Source organism: Haemaphysalis longicornis, unplaced genomic scaffold, assembly GCF_048455015.1.
Source record: "Haemaphysalis longicornis isolate Haplotype H1 unplaced genomic scaffold, Haemaphysalis longicornis Haplotype H1 scaffold_4, whole genome shotgun sequence".
Taxonomy (NCBI): Eukaryota; Metazoa; Arthropoda; class Arachnida; order Ixodida; family Ixodidae; genus Haemaphysalis; species Haemaphysalis longicornis.
Window position 1 is genome coordinate 118,501,427 of NW_027526361.1, and position 22,286 is coordinate 118,523,712.

Genomic DNA, 22,286 nt, shown 5'->3' on the forward strand with positions numbered 1-22,286 from the left:
AGCAAAAAACTTGATCTTCAGAGAGCTTTCAACCCGTGTGGAAATCTCATTTATATAAATAAAAAACAGCGAAGGCTCCAGAACAGATTCTTGTGGGACACCGGACAATACCTTTAATATAATATGTGTGTAATCCCCAATGGGTACGTTCTCGTGACGGTCTCCTAAATGCTTGACTATACAATTTATTATATCTGAACTAATTCCTAGATTTCTGAAACTTAAAAATCAATATTTTGTGAGGAACCTTGTCAGAAGATTTGGAAAAATCTACAACACCTGACGTCAATTTGTTGTCGAGCTTCCAGAGATGAATAAAAATCGCGAACTGTTTCTATAAGCTGAATAACAGTTGACAATGCCTTCCCGAGTCTTCGTAGATAGGGATAAAAAATTCTCTCGACTCCAGAAAAATACAGTGATGTCTCGTTGTTATGGACGCATTCGTTCCCCAGAAAAATCGTCCGTAATGTGGGTCGTCCATAATAACGAATCAAAGTCAAACGCACAAATATTAAGGAATTCGTTTAAGGAAAGCTCGTTTTAGCAAGAGTCGTTTAAAGAAACACAAGGGAAAACTAGGTTCTTAACACCAGCCATTGCCTCCACCGAACTGACCAGAGAAGCCCTGCCTTTTATGCGTAGTGAACACGAACTATTATCGTCCTGTTTTCTTGTCCTGGGCCTCATGACTTGCTCTTTCCGGCATATGCCGCACTGGGCAATCTTGTTTGATGGGGAAAGGTGTCACCCTGTCATCACTACCCTACAGTGTTGTTCCTTGATCACGAATGTTCTCGATCTCATTATACGGTACTGGAATGAACAGCGTTCCGAGATAAATGCATGCTTCGGCAACAAGTAAATTCCCAGTAGGCGCTGGGGCCGCGGGAGTCACCAGACATTTGTTCTTTTTTTGCTTTGTGGACCTGTGTCCATAATAACGAGACAAAAGTGCCTGTATTTACCCATTTCGTCCCCAGAATAGCCGTCCATTGTCCGGACTGTGGGTTTCTATATTAACGGGGCAGAACTGCATGGCGATAAACCGGTCGCTGAAAATATCGCCCATATTGCGGGGTGTCCATATTAAATTAACGAGACATGTAATAATGTGCCTTGCTATTAGATCCTGTGTGACCTTGCAACACACAGACGCGAGCGAAACCGGATGATAGTTGTTCACATGGATACGATCGGCAGCTTTGAATTCAGTTTTTACAATCATAGTGCGCAGTTTTTGCTTTAATGCGGATGTTGCCAGATACTTTTTAGAGAATATTGGCAAATAAAATGGCACCAATTCACCATACATTCGTAAAAATTCTCTGGAAATTCCTCGTGGTTGCCTTTTTCATGTCTAGCGCCAGCAAATGATTAAACGCCCCTTCCTGTGTAACCCAAAATGATTCATTGCGCAAGCGCGCAAATAAGCCTGGCAAGCATCCACATGATCGCTTTAATCTTCTGTGACAGCTAACTGAAAGAAATGGTTGTTGCGACGTCTGCTTCTTGCGTCACTGTTTCAGATACAGTTTTTATCCGTTAAATTTCCTCCTTTTTTATTCCTCAAGTTAAGCCAGTCATTTTGAAGCCAACTCTCCCAAGCTTCAATTTCAGTTGTAACGCGCTTGTAAAAAACAAAAATATGCCGTCAGCATCTTCACTGGTTGTTGTTCACCGTATATAAACCGTCCTTGCCAGCACTGACAAAACCTGCTGTATGCTATTATGACGCGCAATTTCTGGGCGACACCTGCCGCCCAGGCTACGTTATTGCGTGGGACCAATAGAGAGATGAAAAAAATGGTCGCCATCCAGCCCTGCGAAAGTGGATGCCCAACGATAATGTTTCAAACCACTACAAATGCTCATGTGGGAGGGTATGAAATGTTTCTAGTCGTCTTGGCGGGCTTGTCGCTTGCTCTCGGCTTCTCTGGCAGAAAATTTTGGGTCCCGCCTAGCCTGACGCGTGCGCTCGGCGTCTTGGGCAACTTAGTGACATTGGTCCTGCTTTTAGTGACATTGGTCCTGCCTAACCTTCAAACATAATCTGCAAACATAACCTTTACCATGAGCACACATGATGGTGGTGGGGGTGGGGGACGTCCCATTGTTCACAGGCGCCTTATCATAGGCGGTTTCGATGCTTGTTTTGTGTTTTTGCAGCAAAGCCGTATACATCTACCCCCAGCGGTTTCATCTCCGGGAGCGAAAATTCCAAGGAGCCAAGGCCTAAGACACCGAGCGCATGCGTCAGGCTAGGCAGGACCGAGCGTTTGCCAGAGAAGCCGAGCGTAGTGTGAGTAGATAAGGTATTAGTTAGAGTACCGCCACTGAGGCGCGGAAATCAGCAACGGTGACCATTTTGGCGTTTATCAGTGTTGTGAGATTCCCGCATGTGCGGCCTCAACGATAACTTCGACCGGGTCGTTTGTTAACAACACTACCGAAGATGCAGCTAAATGGCATATTTGGACAGACTTCTGCTGATGAAATGCTGTTACACGCGTTATCCTTAATTCGCATTCGGAACGACGTCAGTCGCACGCAGCCGCAGCAGAGCAGGGAAGATAAGCTAAGCCTACCAGAGCTGACTGACTAAAACGCATAAACAACAAATTGGCAGCGCCCATGAACCGTCGCAGTGTAAACAAATGTCACGTAATGCGAAGTGACCAATGATCTTGGCGGCGGCACGGAACAATAGGATAAAAAAGGGCGGATACTCTGTACCCTTACGTAGTGACACTAGCCGAGCGCAAGCGACAAGCCCGTTGAGACGACGAGAAACATTCCATACTCTCCTCCACCACCATTTGCAGTGGCTTACAACAGCTTCGCTGAACATTCACTTTCGCAGGGCGGTATGGCGACCAATTTTTAAAAACAGATACTGAGCTCTATGCTGTATGCCTGATTAGCCTGACGCATGCGCTCGGCATCTTAAGCGAGAACTGTTGGGTCCTGCCTGGGTTTTTCGCTTATACGTCACGAAATTTTCCGACCAACTAGAGGCTAACAGCTTCGCTTTAAAAAGCGCAGTTTCGCACCGACAGGTTCTAGAAAATTGACATAAGCGTATTGTACCACTGAGAAAATTAACGCTTTTATTTGCCAAGGTAATTCAATCGATTCACGCAATTATCCCTTCAATTCACTCTACAGTTGCTGTTTTTGTGTGCACGACGTACAAACCATCTTCAGCGAAGGCTGGCATGATGAGTGCTTCTGCAGGCCCAAAGAAATGACATCATCAGTGGTGTGTAGAGAAGACGCCTTAGATTTAGTGACTTGGAATCGTGGTGATGGGACGCACACTAATCCATTCACGACCTCATATGGTAACTTTGACAGATATGGCTCCCCAGGAAGCGTGATAAGCCCTATACGATTAGCCCACTGAACATGCTGTTGGAACTTGTATTTGCCTGAATCAAGTGTAATTTCTATATCCCGGCAATCCTTCGGTGGTTATTACGTTTAATATGCCTGGGATCACGCATATGTACCAGATTTTACATTCCTATGTATATTCACATTCTGTGCGCAATCATTTGATGTGAGGCGACTTTTCTTACTGGCCTGCCTTTCTTGTTTCCTTCAGTACCGTTGTAATAGAGAAACTTTAAATGTAAATTTAGAGAATGATCTTTTATTTAGAGCAGGCGCTGTTGTCGGGGAGCGCCCCGTGGGCGAAGCCTCGTAATGCAGCTAGTCCTGGGCTTCTTTGGCCGCCCGAGTCCTCCCAGCCATCAGTCGCTTAGATGAGGAGTCGGAGCGGGTCAGCTGGCCCGTACACTGCTCGTAGGTTTGGCGGGGGTTAGGGGGAAGGAATGGGGTTTGTGGGAACAACCCATGCCGTGCGGCGGAAAGTGCGAGGATCGTGGCTGAATTTTAACATGGAGGGGTGGGAAGTGCACTGTACTTGATGTGGTGTGGGGTGCCATGACGACAAGGATTAGTTTGGAACCACCCAAAAGGTTGCCACCTCGGCCTGAGTAAGGTTGGAGACGGAGGTTGGAACTTCCTTTGTTCGTGGTGATAGTTTGCCAGGATATCATGGTAATGAGTCGGCAGTGCGTGGGTTGTGAGTGCTTGATCCGACGAGTCACCCTTTTGGAAAATGCCAGGAGTGAATGAATGTGGGCCGTGGCTTCAGCCGTTTCGGTTCCTTCCGGGATCTGAAGGTTCAGAAAACGGGAACTTCAAGAGGCACGTTGATGGTTTGAGGTACGCGCAGGGAAAAAAAAAAGTGCAGCATGTTTGAGCGCTGAGACAGACCAGCATATTTTAACAAGTTTAGAGTGGGTGTTGTAAATGTTTGGGAATTGCCGCCTGCTGTCCATGTCTGCATGCTACGGGAGAAGCTTTATTGACGAAGAAAGGCTGCAGCTAGTTATTCTAAAATATTCATCCTAAAATAAGTTGTACGAGGTTCAAGTGCCTACCACAGCGCTTGTGGTTGTCTTCTACTCCGTTCAAGTTTTTGCCGCTGTTTTTAAAGCTTCAAATGCCACGACTGCGGGCAGTTTTGCCTCAGTCGGTATCATAGCAAATTATGTCGCCATTTTAGGTCGCCATTTTATTCCTTTTAACGATGACGCCGCTGCTTCTTAGGCGGTTTTAGGATTTTTAAAGGAGCCCCGAAACACATCATAGTGCCGGTTTTGTTTGATGGGGCGGGAATATAATCGTACTATATTTAATTGAGGTAATTAACTATGAAGTACACGAAGTCGTCAACTGAAAATGATCCTTGTTTGATTTTCCACACTCACTTAGCCACATCCCGACTGGACAATTCTTAGTTCCTTTCATTCGCGGAAATTAAAATAAAATAAAATAAAATAAAATGTCTTATGCGGGGCAGGAAACGCCAATAAAACAATAAAGCTATATAAACCGATGAACCCCTAAGGTTTACTACCAATTCATGCCCTGAAAAACTGACTCCGTCAAGGAGGAGGAGGAATAACATTTATTTTTCTAAGAGAAAGGGGAGAGGGATAGGAGAGTGGGTGGTGGCCTCATTCCAGGCCGCCTTCAGGCACCCCAGCAGCCCTCGCCCGGGAGATCAGGTACTCCTGATCCTCGAGCTGGAAGCTGGTCAGCCTATGTTCCCATTGCTCCAATTTTTTTTTTTTTTTGCTAGAGATAGGGAGACTATTCGAGAACTTGACCTTAAAATGTGAAACAAGGAAGACACCGACCGTTAAAAAAACCGTTCATTACGTTTCCGCTTCCAGCACGGAAGCCTCGTTCACATTGATTACATCAGAAGAAGTGGTTCGTCGAAATGCGCTTCGGTATAGTCACTTTTTAAAAGATTCCCGTCCTTCAGATTCACCGTGTTAGATGTAGTCTGTGTGATTAGCGATATAGACGGCACGCTGTCGAGAACATGCACTCTGCAACGAGCGCTCGCGTATATAACGACGCACACTTGGCGAGGAAATGAATTTTACTGTGCAAGTATGAAGAAGCCCGTTCCTGCAAAGACAACGTGACATGGGGGAGCAGCCCTTTTAGACACATCCTTCTACTGGCAATGTGCGATGAAAAAGCGTTGACCAGGCCCAGTGAGTTCACAGACTTCGCGCGTTTCGTCACGGAGACGCCGCTTTGGCAGCTGTTTCTGACGGGGCTTTCGTGACTTCCGGCGGCTGAGCCACGGGTGCGTCGGGCCCGTCTAGGGAGGACTGAGCAGCGGCGCCGGGCGGTGCTGGCGTATCGTAATCGCAGGGCAGCTCGGGTTCCGAGAGCATCTTGATATAGCGGCCCCGGTGGAAGACGGGCGACCGGCACAGGAAGTAGTGCCATCTGTCCGTGTAGTCCAGCAGAAACCACAGCTTGCAGTCGCAGTGCATCGGGTTGCCTGCGCCGCGAGAAAAACAAAGTGAACGGGAGACGGGTGTGGGTGGCGAGATTGCGTTACACCGCGAGACTGGCGGTTGACGGCTGGAGGCTGACACTTCCGCCTGTCTCGACGAAAGACAAATGCCGTAGCGCAGGACAGAGAGAGCAAAGGGGTAACCGCGAGGGCGATTTTTGTGAGCGACGCGTCAAGCGTAAATCAATAGTCTACAATGGACTACCCACACTACACAATACACTGCTTCCGGGCGCCTCTGTCGCTGTCGCTTGCTTCTGGGCTGCTTCTGGCTGGTCAGAAGCAAACGACAGTGACGGAGGCGCCCTGCGGCAGTGTACAGTGTAGTGTGGGAGACAGCTGGTCGCTCTCACCCACACTACATAGTACACTATAAAGTACTGACTCACGCTTGTCGCCTCACTTAGAAAAATCGCTCCACGTGGTTATTTAAAGGGACACAGTGTCGACGCGCCAAAAATGACGTGAACGCAACGAAGGTCTCGTTGAAACGGACCGAAGATCAGGTTCGCAAGCGGAAGTTCGTACGCAAATCCGCCGAACAAGTGGAAAGAAAAAAGGACGGTTTGGTTACTAGAGAGCAGTCCGTCTGTTCCATTGTTTACGTAGTTACCGTACTGACCGGGACCCGAAGGCGCCTGCGCGCGCGGAAGGGCGAGGAGGCGCAGCCCATCGTGACTAATGAACGGGCATGGCGAGGGCTGGCCGCGGAACTAATCCCCTACCACGAAGAATGCGCAAGTGCCCAAGACGGGTCCCGGTCAACACGGTAACCACGTGCAACAGGGAACACACCGAGTGCTAAAACTTCCTATTGACTAAAAGGAACGGAAGGAACTACCAGCGTAAAGTTCCAAGTAATGGCCGAGAAACTGCGTCCATAAAACGGGGACACAGAAAAAGAGACACGTCGCCAGTGCTGTCCCCCGATTCGCTGAAATCAGCCAGGCGAGTTACTTTTTTCGCCGTCTAAAATTTGATAAATTAAAATCAAGAGCGATTCCTTGATCCGGGGCTTCTGCGTGCACTTGGTAAGCATTTAGCCGCCCTTTCACTTTACGGGAATTGGTATTGGCTTTTATCTGTTTTGTCTCCTAACGTACACAGAAAGAGGCAGAAATTTATCGTTCGTAACCGAATTGCTGGCCTTTGTTCATTCACCAAATCGAAAAATCGCACCGTTTAGAGAAAGTTTCTCACCGATCAGCCGCACTATGATGGAGCCCTTGTGCAGCGGTTCAACGTCCTTTTCATCGAGGGTCGTTATTCGGTTGTCTTCGAGGTTGACGAACTGCAGTGCGGGCAAGTCTTCGCCGAGCCCTTGCGGAAATGCGCTCAGATGGTTCTCGCTGTAAACAAGAGCAGACAGACGCGCGCACACTGGCGTTATCTCGGTTAGTACGTGACCCGACTTGGATACCCGTCCCACTGCAGCGTTCCGGCGACCAATTCATGAACCTGATGTAAAGCTAAAAACCTACTTCATTTGTATTCTAGGCACCATATGCAGGAACGCAACCTTGCGGAATCGCAAGTGTGCTGATGACCACTACTTGTAAGCACGGCGAACAAAAACCAAAAGACGGTTTAGAGATAAGAAGTGGTCCGTGGGAAACTGCACCATGCGCGTCGAGCTTTGCAACAAGGGGGACCTTTCATTTTTTACTTTCTTGCTGGTGTGTGACGTAAAAGGGACCTGTGAATGCTGCCAGCGCTTCCTCCTCTCTTGTGCTTATTGTTTGTTAACGTTTGAGAGGGAAGCAGGGAGCTAAGTAGCCGAACAGGACGGCTTTTTAAAGACGCTAGTGACGCTAGTCTTTCTTGGGCTACTTAAACGCAGAAATTTTGGCCCGTCTGTCTGTCTGTCACTCGATTCAGCCAGCCGGTTTAAGTGACGCAGATGCTGCGCAATAGTTTTATATACTTACAGCCAAATCTAAACGTATCAGCCAGGTGTTAATGTTCACACTTTTCAATATTCTTGAACAAGAACAAGACATTGCGCAAGTATAAGGCAGGAAATCAATACATGAGTGATACGTGCAGTGGTCCTTTATTAAAAAAAATTACGGATGCTTGGTTTTAGCGATAGCAAACAAAATACTACATCAACTGCAGAAAACTGTCCCCTGCTGTTGCCCGCGCTACTTGGCGGCATTAAAAAAACAAAAAACAAACGGCAACACCCACGGAAGGTTTCACTAGACAGGTTCTGCATACCGCTTGGAACGCTCGTGGAGTAGGACAACGTGGTTCTATAAACGTTGTAGTAGGGTGCCTCGATTCACGCGCGTCTCCGCCGTATGGCAGCGCTTGCATAGAGGCGCCCGACTTGGAGTAGGGGAACGCGGTAAATTTAAATTTACTTGAGCAAACCTCTAGCGTGTCATCTAGGGAGGAACGAGACGGGAGAGGAACAGCATGAGAGATGAGCAGGAAAGAGAAGGGAGGCATTTATTTGCCAGGGGTGCCAGTCGACTATCGTCTTTTGTCGACATTTGCAACGAAAGGAGCAGATACGGGGCCGTTGTTTTTGTATCACTAGTGTGAGCTCACGAGAGTTACAAATTTCAATGGTATCTAGAAACATCCTAATGTTTTTGAAGCTAAATTTTTGTTAATGCGAGGCATTTCTGGTTGCTCTCCGTGATCTCTTGGTTTGGGGTGCGGGACACGTGGGGCTGGTGCAGATTTCGCGCCTGATGAAGTTGTGGCATTAGGCATAAACTGCCGTTCGCATTGCCTAACCGCATTTACATTTTATGCGTGCGTTAGGACCTTAGCACTTGCTTGACGCGTAAGAGAACCTTTTCAGACCGAGGCGAGCAAAAAATTTATCGGTATTCTCATGATGTGCCCAAACTGAAGCAAGAAATGGCGAAAATTAGCGCCAAAGGATTAACTCGGCAGTAGTGTTGCTCGCGTGGAACTTCAACCGCAATGCTATGCATTGGATTGGTTGGTCAGTTTGCTTCATCCAGTTCAATCCAATTCAAACCAATAATATCCGCGACCTGCCTCTCCTTCCCTATCCGAATCTTTCCTTCTCTCATGTTTTCCCCGCTCCCTCCGCCGTGAGGAACGACGATGAACGAACACGTATTGCTTTCCAAGTAGCCTAAGGATATCTCAAGTTAAATTACGAGCCGCTGCTAAATAATCTAGAGGGTCATTTGTTGTCTCTGGCCGCTGGCCGCTGGCGTTAGCCCCAATCGCCCCTTTTTACTTCTGAGCTCGAGAAGGGGTGGACCGACGAGGTCACTACAACTACCTACCATCAAAGGAAATACTAATGATATCTATGTTTTATTCCGTCGCCAGCTCCGCACCAATCTTACGCGGCTACGATACCGTCTGCAACCACAACGATCAGTCATTTTGCTACCACTGCCATTAAATAATATTTTTGGCGCCCTTTGCCATAGTTGAGCTGGCGCCATTGAACATCAACGATCATCAGCCATTTTGCATCGTCCCTGAAGCAAAACCAAACGGACCAAACAATCAAAATGCCAGGTATAGTACGATCACGTCAAAAATAGTTCTTCTGTATTTTTAATTTTTAAATGATTCTTTTTTAGACGTTTGGTTAGTCTCGCTTACTGTCTTCCTACTTTCCCTTTCTCCTCTCTCTTTTTTCTAGGTGTCTGCCCCTTCCCCCTGAAATTAAATCTTGCCTACACCCGTGTCTCAGTCCCGTACTCACTTACGGGACTCGCCAATCTTGTTAGGCAAAGAATTGGCTAATACGTATCTCTTGCCACACGAATTAAAGAGGGTCTTCCGGTGAAAACGAGGACTGCTCTACACGGTTACAAGATACACGGCCACGGGGGGATTGGCCAAGAAATTGCTCCGCGCACCACGAATTTCCGTGCAACAAAGAAGAAATAGGAGCTGCGATTGCACGTCAACCTGCATTTGCATTGGCTTTATTCTCGGATAGGCTTAGAACGTTTTTAAGAATACACCAACTGCAGAAAAATCATCGAGAAAGGTGATTGTTTACATGGGTTGGAAAGAAAAAGAAGGACGTAGAAAAGAAGAATAGGCAGAATGTGCGTTTACTCGCCCTTTTTACTTTTTGATTACGAGGACCGCGTGAACTTTTCAGTCCGCGATTCCTGTACGGTTCTGCCAAGTCAAGCTGGCCTTAACCAAGAATTCCTACATTAGCGAAAACCCAGGTGCTACTGCTTTAAATTTAAACGTTTGGGAGTTATTTTAAAGGAATAAAAGATCAGAATCGCCTACGAAAGTAGAATGAAAAAAAAAAGCATCAGCATTTGTCGTGAACCCAAGGTAACTGAAGGGCAGTCACCTGCTGCTGCGGATGAATGCGTAGGTTGCTGTGCAACTTGTCACCCCTCGAACTCCTATTCTTCGTACACACTAAACTTTTTTACACCCTTTTAGCCAAAAAGGGCGTAGCATAGGTGGAAAAAGGGTGTTGGGAGGCCTTTACACCCTTTTTCTTGAGTCTCAACACCCTTTTTCTAGCTCTACGCCCTTTTTGTTTGAAAATAAGGGTGTTGATCAACTTCAACACCCTTGGTTTTTCTTAGGGTGTTGAAAGGGTGTGGAAAAGGTGTGCAGCTGTTCATTGAATAAGGCCATGTTCGGATGCATAATAGCACTGTAAAGAAGAAGACATCCCCTCATATACTCCTCTACTCGCAAGAAATTTCCAAACGCAACAAAAAAAAATAATTGCTCTTATGCAATGATCGCTCGTTTCCTTATTGGGTGCACCTCATGCCCCAAGTTTAGCTTTGGCACGTGAAACACCAATTTGAACCTTCAAAATTAAGAAGACTAGTCGTGTGGCGAAAAGGATGTTTACGAACTGCAACACGCTTGGCTTTCTGTAGGTTGTTGAAACGGTGTGAAATAGGTGTTCAGTTGCAAAAAAAAAACTCCCAAGCATTTCCCCGAGGGTGAACATGGTTAAGTGTGAATGCACGGGGTGATGCTATGAGGGGGAGTAAAGTTAAAATCCGTTGGCATTCGCCCGTGAGCGCGCGCGAGCCGACCCACGGAGGTCTGGCAGTTTATCGCTGCATATATAGGGGGGTACGCCGCGCCGAGCCAGGTGGCTGAGAGAGGAGGCGAGCGCAAGGGGAGAGGGACAGCGGCGCACGGCAGCTGCAGCCGAGCGAGGGGGAGAGGAGAGAGTGTGACGTCACGGTGGAGAGAGAGGCGCGCGGCAGCTGCTGGGGAGAGGAGGCGCGCTGTGACGTCATACCATGACGTCACGGCGCGAGGAGCGGTGCGGGGAGCGGCGCGCACCCGCGCAGCCACGGCGAGGAGGCGGAGCGAGCGCGGTCACGTGGTGAAGTGACGTCACCGCGCCGTTGCTACGGACGCTTTCCCTCCGCTCCGCGCCATTGCTAGGGAGAGGAGGACTGCGGACGGACGGCGCCGCCGGCGGTGGAAGGTTTGGGGTCGCTTATAAAGTGCATTCGCACTTAAAAAAGAACAGCGGAGCCAGGGGTCGACCTAGTTTCTTCCGGTGTTGCTAGGTTTTGTTATGTTTGCTAAGGTTTACAATGTTCTTGCTAAGCCAGGATGACCGCTCAGGGATGAGGCCAAATTTAACCAGATTATACAAGGCTGTTCCAGTGTGCCCGCCTCCCCCCCCCTCCACATTTCCAGGAGATCCAAGAGGGAAACAAGGTAGGTCGGCCCCCAGCGTTGCTGTTTCTCCAGTCTTGCACCACTATTGCAAGCTGCCCGAATTTTTTTACCTTTTAGAATCCAAAAAAGACTAGTACCTTTGAAATGGTACAGTAAGAGGTGCGGATACGCATACGCCCCTTGTGCTCACACTCTAACAAGCTCGAAAGCCGACTTCACTGTCATAATACCCTATCTGCGGTGGTGCACCCTTTACAGGCGCCCCAGTTTTTCTTTGTATGTTTTTGCTAATGTTGCCGAAACTACCTCCTGAAGCTTAAAGAGCTTCACTGGTAATAAATTAGGCCAATTCATATTGCTGTAAACATCGTGAGGCACAACCCCCCCCCCGCCCGCTTGTAGAGAATGTTCAGTCCACCCGTGTAAACATGTACAAAATGCCTCCAAAATTGGAGGTCTCCACATTTTTTCTTCGTTGGCGGTCTTTTCTCACACCCTTTTTTTCTTTACGCCCTGTTTCTTAGTTTCGAACACCCTAATTTGTAGCTTTACACCCTTCTGGGGAAAATGGTGTTGAAATAACGAACACCCTTTTTGAAGGGTGTTGAGGTGGCAGGGAAGATTTGTATGATATTTAATAAAATTATTTAAGTTACGGATCAGAAAAACTACCGCGTAATTAAAAAGTTTTTGCAAATCCACGTGTTAATTTGTATATTCTCGTAATAAAATCCATACTTCCAAAATTAGCGCTAAAATATCAGTTTTTTGCGACAAGCCCACCGACTCCATCTGGGGGCTTTCCTCTGCTGGGTATAAAAGCAAGAACAGCACATGTATTGCTAAGTAAGTATGCACTCCCTGTACCGCTTGCATCCCGTGTTCCAACTGTAACTTGTACGTATTGGCTGTTTGTGTTGAATGCTGCGCGCTCCGCCGTTTGACATTGCCTCTGCGCATGCCATCACCTCAAAAAAAAGGGTGTGAGACTCCACACCCTTTTTTTTATGGTGTTGAGCATCCTCAACACCCTTTTTTAAAGGTGTTGAGCTCAACACCCTTTTTTCATCCATACACCCTTTTTTTGCCGAAACACCTTTTAAGGGTGTTAGCCATGGGACAAGATTTTTACACCCTTTTTGGCCCAAAAGGGTGTAAAAAAGTTTAGTGTGTACATAACGGCGAAATGGTCAAGAGCTACACTCTAAGCTGGGTAACCCTTATAGAGGTATACATTTTCGAATTTTTGTAACCTATAATTTATAAGGTACAAATGTAACCTATATCTTCGTAACCCTTATATACGTATACACGTAAGGGTTACTCAGTTATCGGTTACTTTGCCGCTTTCAGCATGTATACCTTTATATAAGTTACATCTACCGCCGTCCAAGGCCACACACCTGGAAGGTGTCATGTTGCGCGCCAGGCGCGCTTTCGCCGGCGCCGTTGAGGCGGCGCCCCAAAGGCGCATTTCCCGCGTGGTAAACAAATATCGCGTTAGTGGAAGACGATATGTGCGACCATGCTGTCCATTGCGCCGTCTAAACTTTTGCGTCGGGTGTCTTTTGTCCGTCCCTTGAACAAACTGCCGGCCACATGGCTGCGGCTAAAAGAAAAGTTACTTTTATAATTCCTAAAATTGCGGTACTAAAAAGCTTGAAAATGTTGTCTTAATATATATGCATTGCATTACCTGTTCGATAATCGTTACCAAGGTTGTCACCCAAAAGTCTTTGTGAGTATTGGAAACGCTTAAGTCTTATAAACAGGCATAACTAAATTTAATGTCCGCATCAGCTTTGTGCCGTTTAAGAAACCAGAATCAAACATGCATGATAGGTCTTTTAATAAATTGCGGGTATGAATTTTAGCTTTAGTTAAACAACATTAGGCTTTAGTGAAACCAAGCTTTAGTGGAAACATGCACTTGATAGCATACTTCAAAAGGACGCCAAAGTTATAACATAGCCTTAAGCCCAAAATTCTTGTCTGACAACTTAGGCCATGATTATCAAAAGAGAATTGCAGTACATGCACACATATTTGCGCATTTAACAGGAGCACAGTTTAAAAAGTTTGGCATCAGTAGTTTTGAACATTCACATTTATTATTATGAAACACCTGTGGGCTATTTATTAAAAAGCAAAGCTGCGAACCACCCTAATGTAATTATCGTTCCTTAATGAATATTAGACGAGTGCGGATTCCTGGGCGAACTGGTGTTTCCTATATTGCTTTAGACTTCCAGGTAAAACTCGGTTTATTCATATATCCTTATTTAACCTATTTAATAAATGTTGCGTGAACAGCTTCACAAACATGGCCAAATATACATATTCTTTACCTCAATATTTGCACAGATGTATGCAAAGTATTTCAAATTGTTTGGTACTGCAATTGAACAATTTCAGACGAATTCGAGTTTGAGCTACATTTATAAGATGGTTCTCAGAGGTGCACTTTCCCAGTACAGCGTTATTGTCATGGTTCCCCACAGAAAAAAACACAGAATGTGGGAAAGTAGAAAGAACATTTATTACAAATTCACTGTTTATACAAAGCAGTGTTTATGGCTATGTTCCCTGCATTCTCTGTTTCACTGAGAGTCTAATATTACACTGGAATTAACTTGTCTTTACGAATCCATCTTTACACTTCCCTCTTAGGTACCTCTTTACAGTTCCACCTGAGTTGTGATTCCCACGCCAAGTTATCGTTTTTTATGCAGCACTAACAAGTTTCTAGGCCATTTGCAATCTGTCTTTTGGACAAACTTTAAATGGGATCTATAATTTCCTGCATGAAAAAATGCGCTTGGAAACATTCAGAGATAAGCTTCGCAATTTACGTAGTACACAAGCGGGCACAAAATCAGGGCACGCTGAAGATTTCCCCGAGGTCATCTGAATGACTTGTTCCCTGCTGCCGCAGATGGAGGTATATATGTGAGGGGCTGTCACTTGGATTTCCCCACCTTGAAGAGCCATCTACAGAAAATTTCAGAAAAAGAACAAAATCCAGTGTACCATAAGCCCCTCAACCAAATCACAGGCATGTGAAGTACGAAAACTATATTGCACGAAAATGAATACGGAGACCAGAGAATGAAATGAAACGCCACACCAGAGAAGGAGTGATTTAGGGCCTTTCAAATAATTTCCCATCATTTCAGTAATCGTTACACAGAGTAATTTGGCCGCATTGTTCACAACAACGCGAAGCCACTATAGTCATATCGGCCAACCTTCCCGAATTTTAATCGTGGATCCGTGTTCCTGTTTATCTCGCGAAATGTTTATGCATGCTCATCCAGAACAGGCAGAAACTTTGGGCTACGAGATAAACTGACATACGTTTGCAAAAGAGAAAGCAAAAACATTTCCGCGCCTTCATGTGGAATCACTACTACACGCAACAGAGCGAACGTCGCACTAAACCCAGGAAACGTGCTTTCACGATGCTGACGCCGTCTGCGTCACATTTTTGGCTGTACTTAAACATCTGCCTCCGCCCCCCCCTCCCCCCCCCCCCCCCCCCCTTGTACTGGCAGTTTCATTTTAAACGAGGATCCCACGTGGAAGCCGAAACGTTTTTCACTTCAGTAAGGTGTTCTTCTACCGGTGGTTTCTTCCTCGGCTATTCGTAAAAAGGAATCGACAACTTACATTTTTTCTTCGTTCAAATGTGTTGTGGGATAGGATACATCTAGAACTTGCACCGATCTTCAAGTGGCATTCCCGGGAGGTCTGTACCTGTAATGACTCAAAGGGTTACTTGGGTTAAAATTTAATAGGCTTTAGAGCTGGGCGGTTGGTATACATTCATAATGAAAGAAGACCTCAAACTTGACAAGACGAAGAAAAGAACACAGCACAAGCCCTCACTAACAGCTGGAGCTTTCTTAAAGAGCTCTTTTCGAAAAAGTTCTTGTTGGCTCTGCAAAAACTGAAAAACTACAAAGCTCCATGCTGGGGAAATCGTTATGTGAATTCATAAAGTTCATGTAGTAACGAACTGATAGAAAGAGTCATTAAACATGAGGCGAAATAAGATACGAAATATAACATCATAACACTTGAAGTAAGGCATCGCATTTTTACAAGTGAATCGTACTTTTGTCTGCGCAGGCTTGGGTGCCATCTTTACAAAGAATATTTGAATGAATGAGTTTTAGTTATTGCATTTTCATACCGTTGTTTCCACGGAAATCAGACTTCATTTCAACTTGTGTCATACGCAGGGGAGCCTGATTGTCAGCTAAAGGAACACTGCCTGCAAGAAAAACAATAGTGCTCATAAGTCATAGCATAGGTAGCCAGATGCAACCACACTTTTCCAACAGCCAGGAATCGATGAGGGTGCAGCACCCACTTTTACACCTGCACTTGTCTCTGTGTAATTCGTCACAATTTCTGTATCATCAAAAAACAACAATCAAGCAGCCTGCATGCTGGCTCATACATACCACCATTCTGTAAATCGCTTTACTGCACTACACTAGTATAACGCGAGACAACCATTTGCCCTGCAATACCACGCGAATAAATAAACGACTGATTTGTGCGAATGGGAATAATAAATCCACTTAACATGGTGACAATGCCCCGCTACCTCAAAATGACTAACACCAAATTTACCCACTCAAGGAAAAGAAGGACAAAAATGAAGAATGTTGTAGATATAAAAACTTTTTATTGTGCGGTAAGGCAAACTTTCACAAAAAAAGAGGCTTGTGCTGGACAGAAGTGAGTTTAGAAATTTCGGGCAGCATTTAGTGGGCTACTTTTCTGCAGCACACACCTTGTGTTTATCCGGATGTATTACTACAAGACCAATAAACTAGACACCATTCCGAATATATGCAGCGAGAAAAATGAATATTTCCCGATGGCTGAAACAAAATGATAATACCCAGAGAATAGCGCGATAATATAAGACTTTATTGGGAAAAAAGTGCGCCCGATGCAGCCAACAGCGTAAACAAAACGCTCAACACATGACGAAGGCGCGCAGAGCAGAAACAGGTCACGAGCGCCGTTATCTGTTATAATGTACGGGCTTTCACGATCGTCCGCTCTAATCTGCGCAACGAACGCAAGCCCGTGATTTCATTCAATTGCCGTCGCGGGCAACAGAAAACGTCCAGCGAAGCAACCAGTCGGGTAACGAAAATCCCTCTCAAATGCTGCAATTTCAAATTGAAAATCCCTCAGCGAAAAGATACATCCAATGAAAACACGGAAACCGTTGCGGGAATATACTCACCGAGTTCGCTTTCACTGGCGCCGGGGCATTGGTCCAACATGCGAACTTGACGCTGGTCGTAGAAGAACGGGCCGTGTAGCGCTGCCAGTCACAAATGGGCTCGCCGCAGCCTCCGCGACTCACGCCGACAAATAAGTCTTGTAACAGCCATCGTCGCTTCATCGTAGGGGTATCACAGCGGTAAAAAGGCTCGAGTGGCGCGAAAACGCGGCCACCGGACCTGCGGGCGCCGCCATTTCTCTATATCCCGTCATGCAACAGAGAAATCAACGGCCGCCTGGAGAGAAGGCGCGACGAGCATCTCTTATAGGTTACAGGGCGTTTTATACGTTACAACGTAAAGGTTACATGACAGATTTTGTTGATGTAACCTATAAATCATTAATGTAACCTATAAACCGCTTCTAACTTCCCACTTGTAACCCTTAGAATGGACTGGGATGAAGAAAACATCAAAATGGATCTATTGTAACCTTTATTTTACAGGTTACATCCCTTTAGAAGTTACATTATGGGTTACCAGGATTAGAGTGTAGTATCTTGGATTTCTCGAAAGTTATAAAGGTTCCATCACACCTTCTGGATCCGGCCGAACCTCAGAAGAATCACCGGCGAAAAATGTTCGCCTTACCCTTCCTGCTCGATTGACAAAAAAAAAAAAAGTGTGGATGAAAGTTTCGTTTTCCTATTTCTAAAGCGTATTTTTATGTCCTACCAATGTAAATGAAGCAACCTTCACGGTGTTATAGCTGCGTTTGGAGCATTTTCGTCCCCCTATATTTCTCCAAGGCAAGTCGACGAAGCTAAAGTAAGCATTTACTCTTCCTGTAAGGCCGATGCTTGCACGGACGGCTTGGAAGTGAGTCTTGTAGACGCCAGTGACATGTTCCTCTCTATAAAATATTTTGTAAAAAGCTCTATGCCGCACACCATAGAAGGCATGGCGGCTTTCTTTCTTTCTGCTTGCCTGCTTGTTTCCTTAAAGGGGAGATCAGATGTAATTTTTTGTAGAAACGTTTCTTGTTATATACAAAAACAAGGCATCAATGAGTACGCTGATAGGTCGGACGGAAGAAACAGAGCGCCCTTCTTCTAACAGCGTAGACTTCCAATGGATAAAAGTTTCGCTCTATAAATTTCGCCCTAAGCAGGGAAATCTCATTGTGTGCACAAAACTATATATGCTGAAGCGTGACCGATAAAACAAGTAGCGCCAAGCGATGAAAGCCGGTAGAGGAAATGCGATACTCGGAGTATAACAGAAGGCCTTCAGCGCTGTTGTTAGCTTTCTTTTTGTTATTGTCACAATTGCTGGCGCTAATTTAATCGTAAATGTTTGTAAAGACACTGTAAAGAAAGCAGCACTCATGTGTACGACCTTTCTGTGCCTGTTAGAGGACACCAAATTGCCGTTCAAAAGTCTTTCTCGTTTAGCTTTGTCGAGCTGAGACTTTTTTGGAAGTCTCAATGCAAAGTCGGTACGCGAAACTTGCCGTAGCTAGCGTACAACCTTCTGCTTAGGCGTCAACTTTACAAGTACTTTTCAAGCTGGAACAATCGCATGAGAGATTTACAATGTTTCATCTTTCAGCCTACGCCTTCCATCTATATGAACCAATGACTAGAACCCTTGAGTTATGGTGGCAAATCTGGACTTTGCAAAACATTGTCCGCAAAACTTCCCAGAATTGCACAGCCAGTGTTTAAAACGCTTTACAAACTTCCGTTTGTTCCGCATTTCCTTAGATTTTACTGAACGTTTCAAACAACTCACGCCAAGTCCAGCGTTGTCAGCTTCGGTGCAGGCTTCGGCAGCATTGACCGCGAGAACACGGCCATATTAGTCACCCGGATGATGAGGGCCTCCAGTCCACTCAGGTCCACCAGCCAGTCGTCGTCCATCTTGTTCACGCTGGAGTCGAATACGAACAGGACCTTAAGGCTCTGCGGAAGCTTTCCGAAATCCCTCGTCAGGTTCAGGTTCAGGTACCGCTGCAAGTGCAGTTCCTCCAGACTGGCCATTTTGGCCAGTGAGGACCACGACGACGGCAGCGTGCTGTCTCGACGGAAGATCATCTTCCGTAGCGACTCTTCCAAGCCGCTGAAAGGGCTTCCCTCGCCCGTCTGCGAAACATCAAACGAGCCCAAAGTCACATTACTCAGGACAAGAACCGATATGTTCAGTCCAGCGAACGCTCCAGGGGGCAGGCGGTCCATCGCGCTGTCCAGCAGCAGGAACCACGTATCCCTGGAGGAGTCATTGCGCGGCACGTGCTTCTTGAAGTCCTCGGGGGATTCGAATCCTCGACACACGTAGCGCCGGTACTTGTGGCCGTCGATCCGCTCGCAGAAAGGCTCCGCCGACGCCCACGACAAGATGAAGCTCAGTGCTAGGGCTAACCTCAGTGACCGTTCTGCCGAGTCCGTCATGTCGGCAAGTTATTCGGCAAGTTAAAGGGAAACTTATTCGAGGATCGCCGCAGATTGCGTCCGGGCGGCACCGTTTCTGCGTCGTCGGCTCTCGGTTATAAGAGGCCGCTTACCGGAGGCGTCTTTATAAATGCGGCCCCGTCCGAAGCGAACAAGATGAACAAGAGAAAACGTTCCCCCGTGCAGCACGCAGTGCTGCAACTTCGCGCTTTTCCTTTGCCGCTGCCCGTTCTGTACTCACGCGCGTTTGTTCGCCGTTTTATTGCCTTCTTTGTTTTTCGCCCGCCTTTCTCTTTCGTTCTTCGCATCTACAAGCAAGGACGCGCTGCCACGGTGCTTAGACAGCGCGGAAGTATGGTGCGTTCGACGAAGGACGTCGGTCCGAGGACGGGCAAGGCTACAGCGCTCCTCTTAATGAGCCTTCACGGAACAGGACGGGTCACCGCTGTCGGGGGTTGTCTGCGGCCTCCTGAACTTTGCGATGCTGTCCCTCCAGGGACACTCGATTGCGATTTTATTTTTATCCGAGCAGCGCGGCTAGACAAGCCGCCGGTGGAGGAAAAGAAATGCTCCCTACCGCGGGGGCTCGACATAAACTACGATGTCACGGCAGCCCTCCTCGTTGGGCTCTCGGATGCCTCGCCGTTGCGTGCTGCGGGCCAGCATCTCGCACGCGCTGTCACTTCTTCCGCATCCGAGGGGACGGGCCAAAGGTAAGAAGCCGAGGGAATCGTGGACCGCCTCGGGGGATGATCACTTATGCGAGCCAACCGTGCCGCGCTGAATCACCGGGCGCTTGCGTCTGGTGAGGTTGCGGAGTTCAACGCAATGAGAGGAGATGCAGTGTCTCATTTTGTTTAATTTTCTCTTTGCCGATGCACTGGGCGCTCAATGCGAAAATTGCTGCCTGTATTTGTTTTATATCGCGTTTATTTTAAAAAGTGATTAGGTGGGTGCTTTAAAAACCAACATTACGTGCCATTCCTTGTCGTTTGTGCGCAGTCTGTATGCCTGCGTCAAATTCGGGACCTTCCGTGTTGGCGGTGGCTTGCATTAACTGAATAATTCGAAAGCAAACTCACCTTCACGCAAGTAAATTTACAGCTTGCCTTAAGGTCGTTTTGCGGTAAAAGTTGGCACACATACGCAAAAAAAAAAAAGATTTCTATCACGTGTATTTCTAGGCGCCAAAAGGCATTTCTTTGAAGCTGTACACTTTTTTTTCAGTTTCTTCAAGTTATTGCACGTACAAGTACAAGCGGCCACTAAACAATATAAAATTATAAAATTTTTGTTGCTACGTGTTGTTTTCTCCCCGTATCACAGCTCTTTTAGGGCGCAGCCTTTTGTCGGCCCTCTCTGGGCTGAGTCGCGTCGCCGTCGTAATTTTTGAGTGAATGATGGCTAGACCGACGAGTGAACGATGATAGAAAGCAAAGGAGAACGATGCGACGAGAACGAAGAACAAAGGAGCGAACGATGATAGAAAGCAAAGGAGAACAGTGTCGCGAAATTGGGAGGAGAGGGCGGTTCGCCGTGGCGGCGCGAGCCAGCGCTCTCCGAAAGTGTGCGGTGGGGGAGGGGAGGGGGCAGTATGCCGTGCCCGCACGAGGCGCTCGACAGCGCCATCTCGGGGAACGCGTGAGGTGGGCGTGCGTGTGACTATGATGTGCGTTCACTTCCTAAGACGGAGTTCGTGGTCCCTTCCTGAGACGCACTTCGCGAGGCTTATCGTTGCTGCCGTCGAGAGAACCCGCGAGTAAGTGCTGCCTCAGCGCACTGCTGCCGCGGCCAAATATCGCATTAGCTAGTATCGTCGCCAGACAATTTTTGAAGACTGTAACAACTTGACAGCTGACGTGGCTCATAATGACCCGGGCGTGACACAGGCATCTTACAATTTTTGTACACATTTATTTTACAGCGGTGGCTGTACCACCGCTGTAAAACACAGCTGTACCACCGCTGTATTTTACAGTGGTGGTAAAGAAAGACGTTGGCTGTTCGTCGTGTTTGTGCCCCTATCACCATCATTGGTTCCGTGTTGTCGGCTAAGCGATAAAGATAATGCCTTATGACACTTTTTGATGAAGCGCTCCGACCACGGAGCTCCTCCAGTTTCCTGGCAGCGCTCTCAAGCGTTAGAGAAGGCAAGACCGCGCGGACCACCGCACGTCCCTGTTCCGGCTAACCAGGTTTTTTTGTTGGACACCCCCACAGTGCATTATGGAAGTTGCATAGCAGTGAACACAAGGACAAGACAGAGAACAAAAACCAAGCCAATGCCAAACAGCGAATTATGTAAATCTCCAAAAAACACGAACTGACGGGGCCGATTCAACCCCTGTTTTCCATCTGTGAGGCGGCCTGCCATACCTTTACGGAACTTAAAGCGCTTGCTCCGCTGATAGATGCATAGATCGCTGTTCCAATGAATCGCTGAATTACGTTCATGCAGTTGCTCTTCCAACGGTGGATAATAGATGAATTACATTCATGTAGTTGCTGTCCGAATTTTTTGTATTTATGTGTCTGCTACAACACAAGCCACTCTTGTGTGCAGGCACCCAGAAATGCCGGTAAGCGTTGTATTATTATGTTAAAACAACGCTTTCTAGCTCTACCAGACAACGGTTCTTTCGCGGCATGTGGTACAACAAAGTCAACGCGGCGGAGGCGGGGGCCGAAGGGGGAAGGGGGGGGGGGGGGTATCCATCCAAATCTACATGAAGGGAATATTGGGCTTTCAGAAGCCCTAGGATTTAAGGGTATCAGAGAGGAAGTTAACTTCAAGGCTGTCGAGGGGACGAATAGAAGATTAGAATGCTGGTGGACGAAAAGCAGAGAGGGGAATATTGCCTAGGACAGTTACCACCTGTAACAGGGAAAAGAAAGTATTTCGGGCCTAATAAGCTAGTGCCTGCCCTAAGCAGCGCTAGTATTAAACCAGAAGTGTCAAACATGGTTATATTAGTCCTTTTTGGTAAAATGACATGTCATTACCCCGCTTCAAAGGGGAAACCAATAGGAATCATCATCATCATCATCATCATCATC

General features: G+C 46.8%; 1 protein-coding gene and 1 long non-coding RNA gene across 2 annotated transcripts; both read right to left on the reverse strand.

Moving 5' to 3' along the window:
• Positions 1–5,134: 5,134 nt before the first annotated feature.
• On the reverse strand, positions 5,135–19,825 carry LOC144180525 (oplophorus-luciferin 2-monooxygenase non-catalytic subunit-like). The gene is made up of 3 exons (XM_077708854.1): positions 18,574–19,825; positions 7,094–7,242; positions 5,135–5,878 (listed from the first exon to the last, which is right to left on the reverse strand). The coding sequence occupies exons 1-3, from the start codon at positions 19,227–19,229 to the stop codon at positions 5,610–5,612; spliced, it is 1,074 nt and encodes a 357-aa protein (XP_077564980.1). The 5' UTR covers positions 19,230–19,825; the 3' UTR covers positions 5,135–5,609.
• On the reverse strand, positions 13,722–15,779 carry LOC144180524 (uncharacterized). The gene is made up of 3 exons (XR_013324451.1): positions 15,726–15,779; positions 15,200–15,286; positions 13,722–14,521 (listed from the first exon to the last, which is right to left on the reverse strand). It is a non-coding gene; the product is annotated as an uncharacterized LOC144180524 (long non-coding RNA).
• Positions 19,826–22,286: the final 2,461 nt, after the last annotated feature.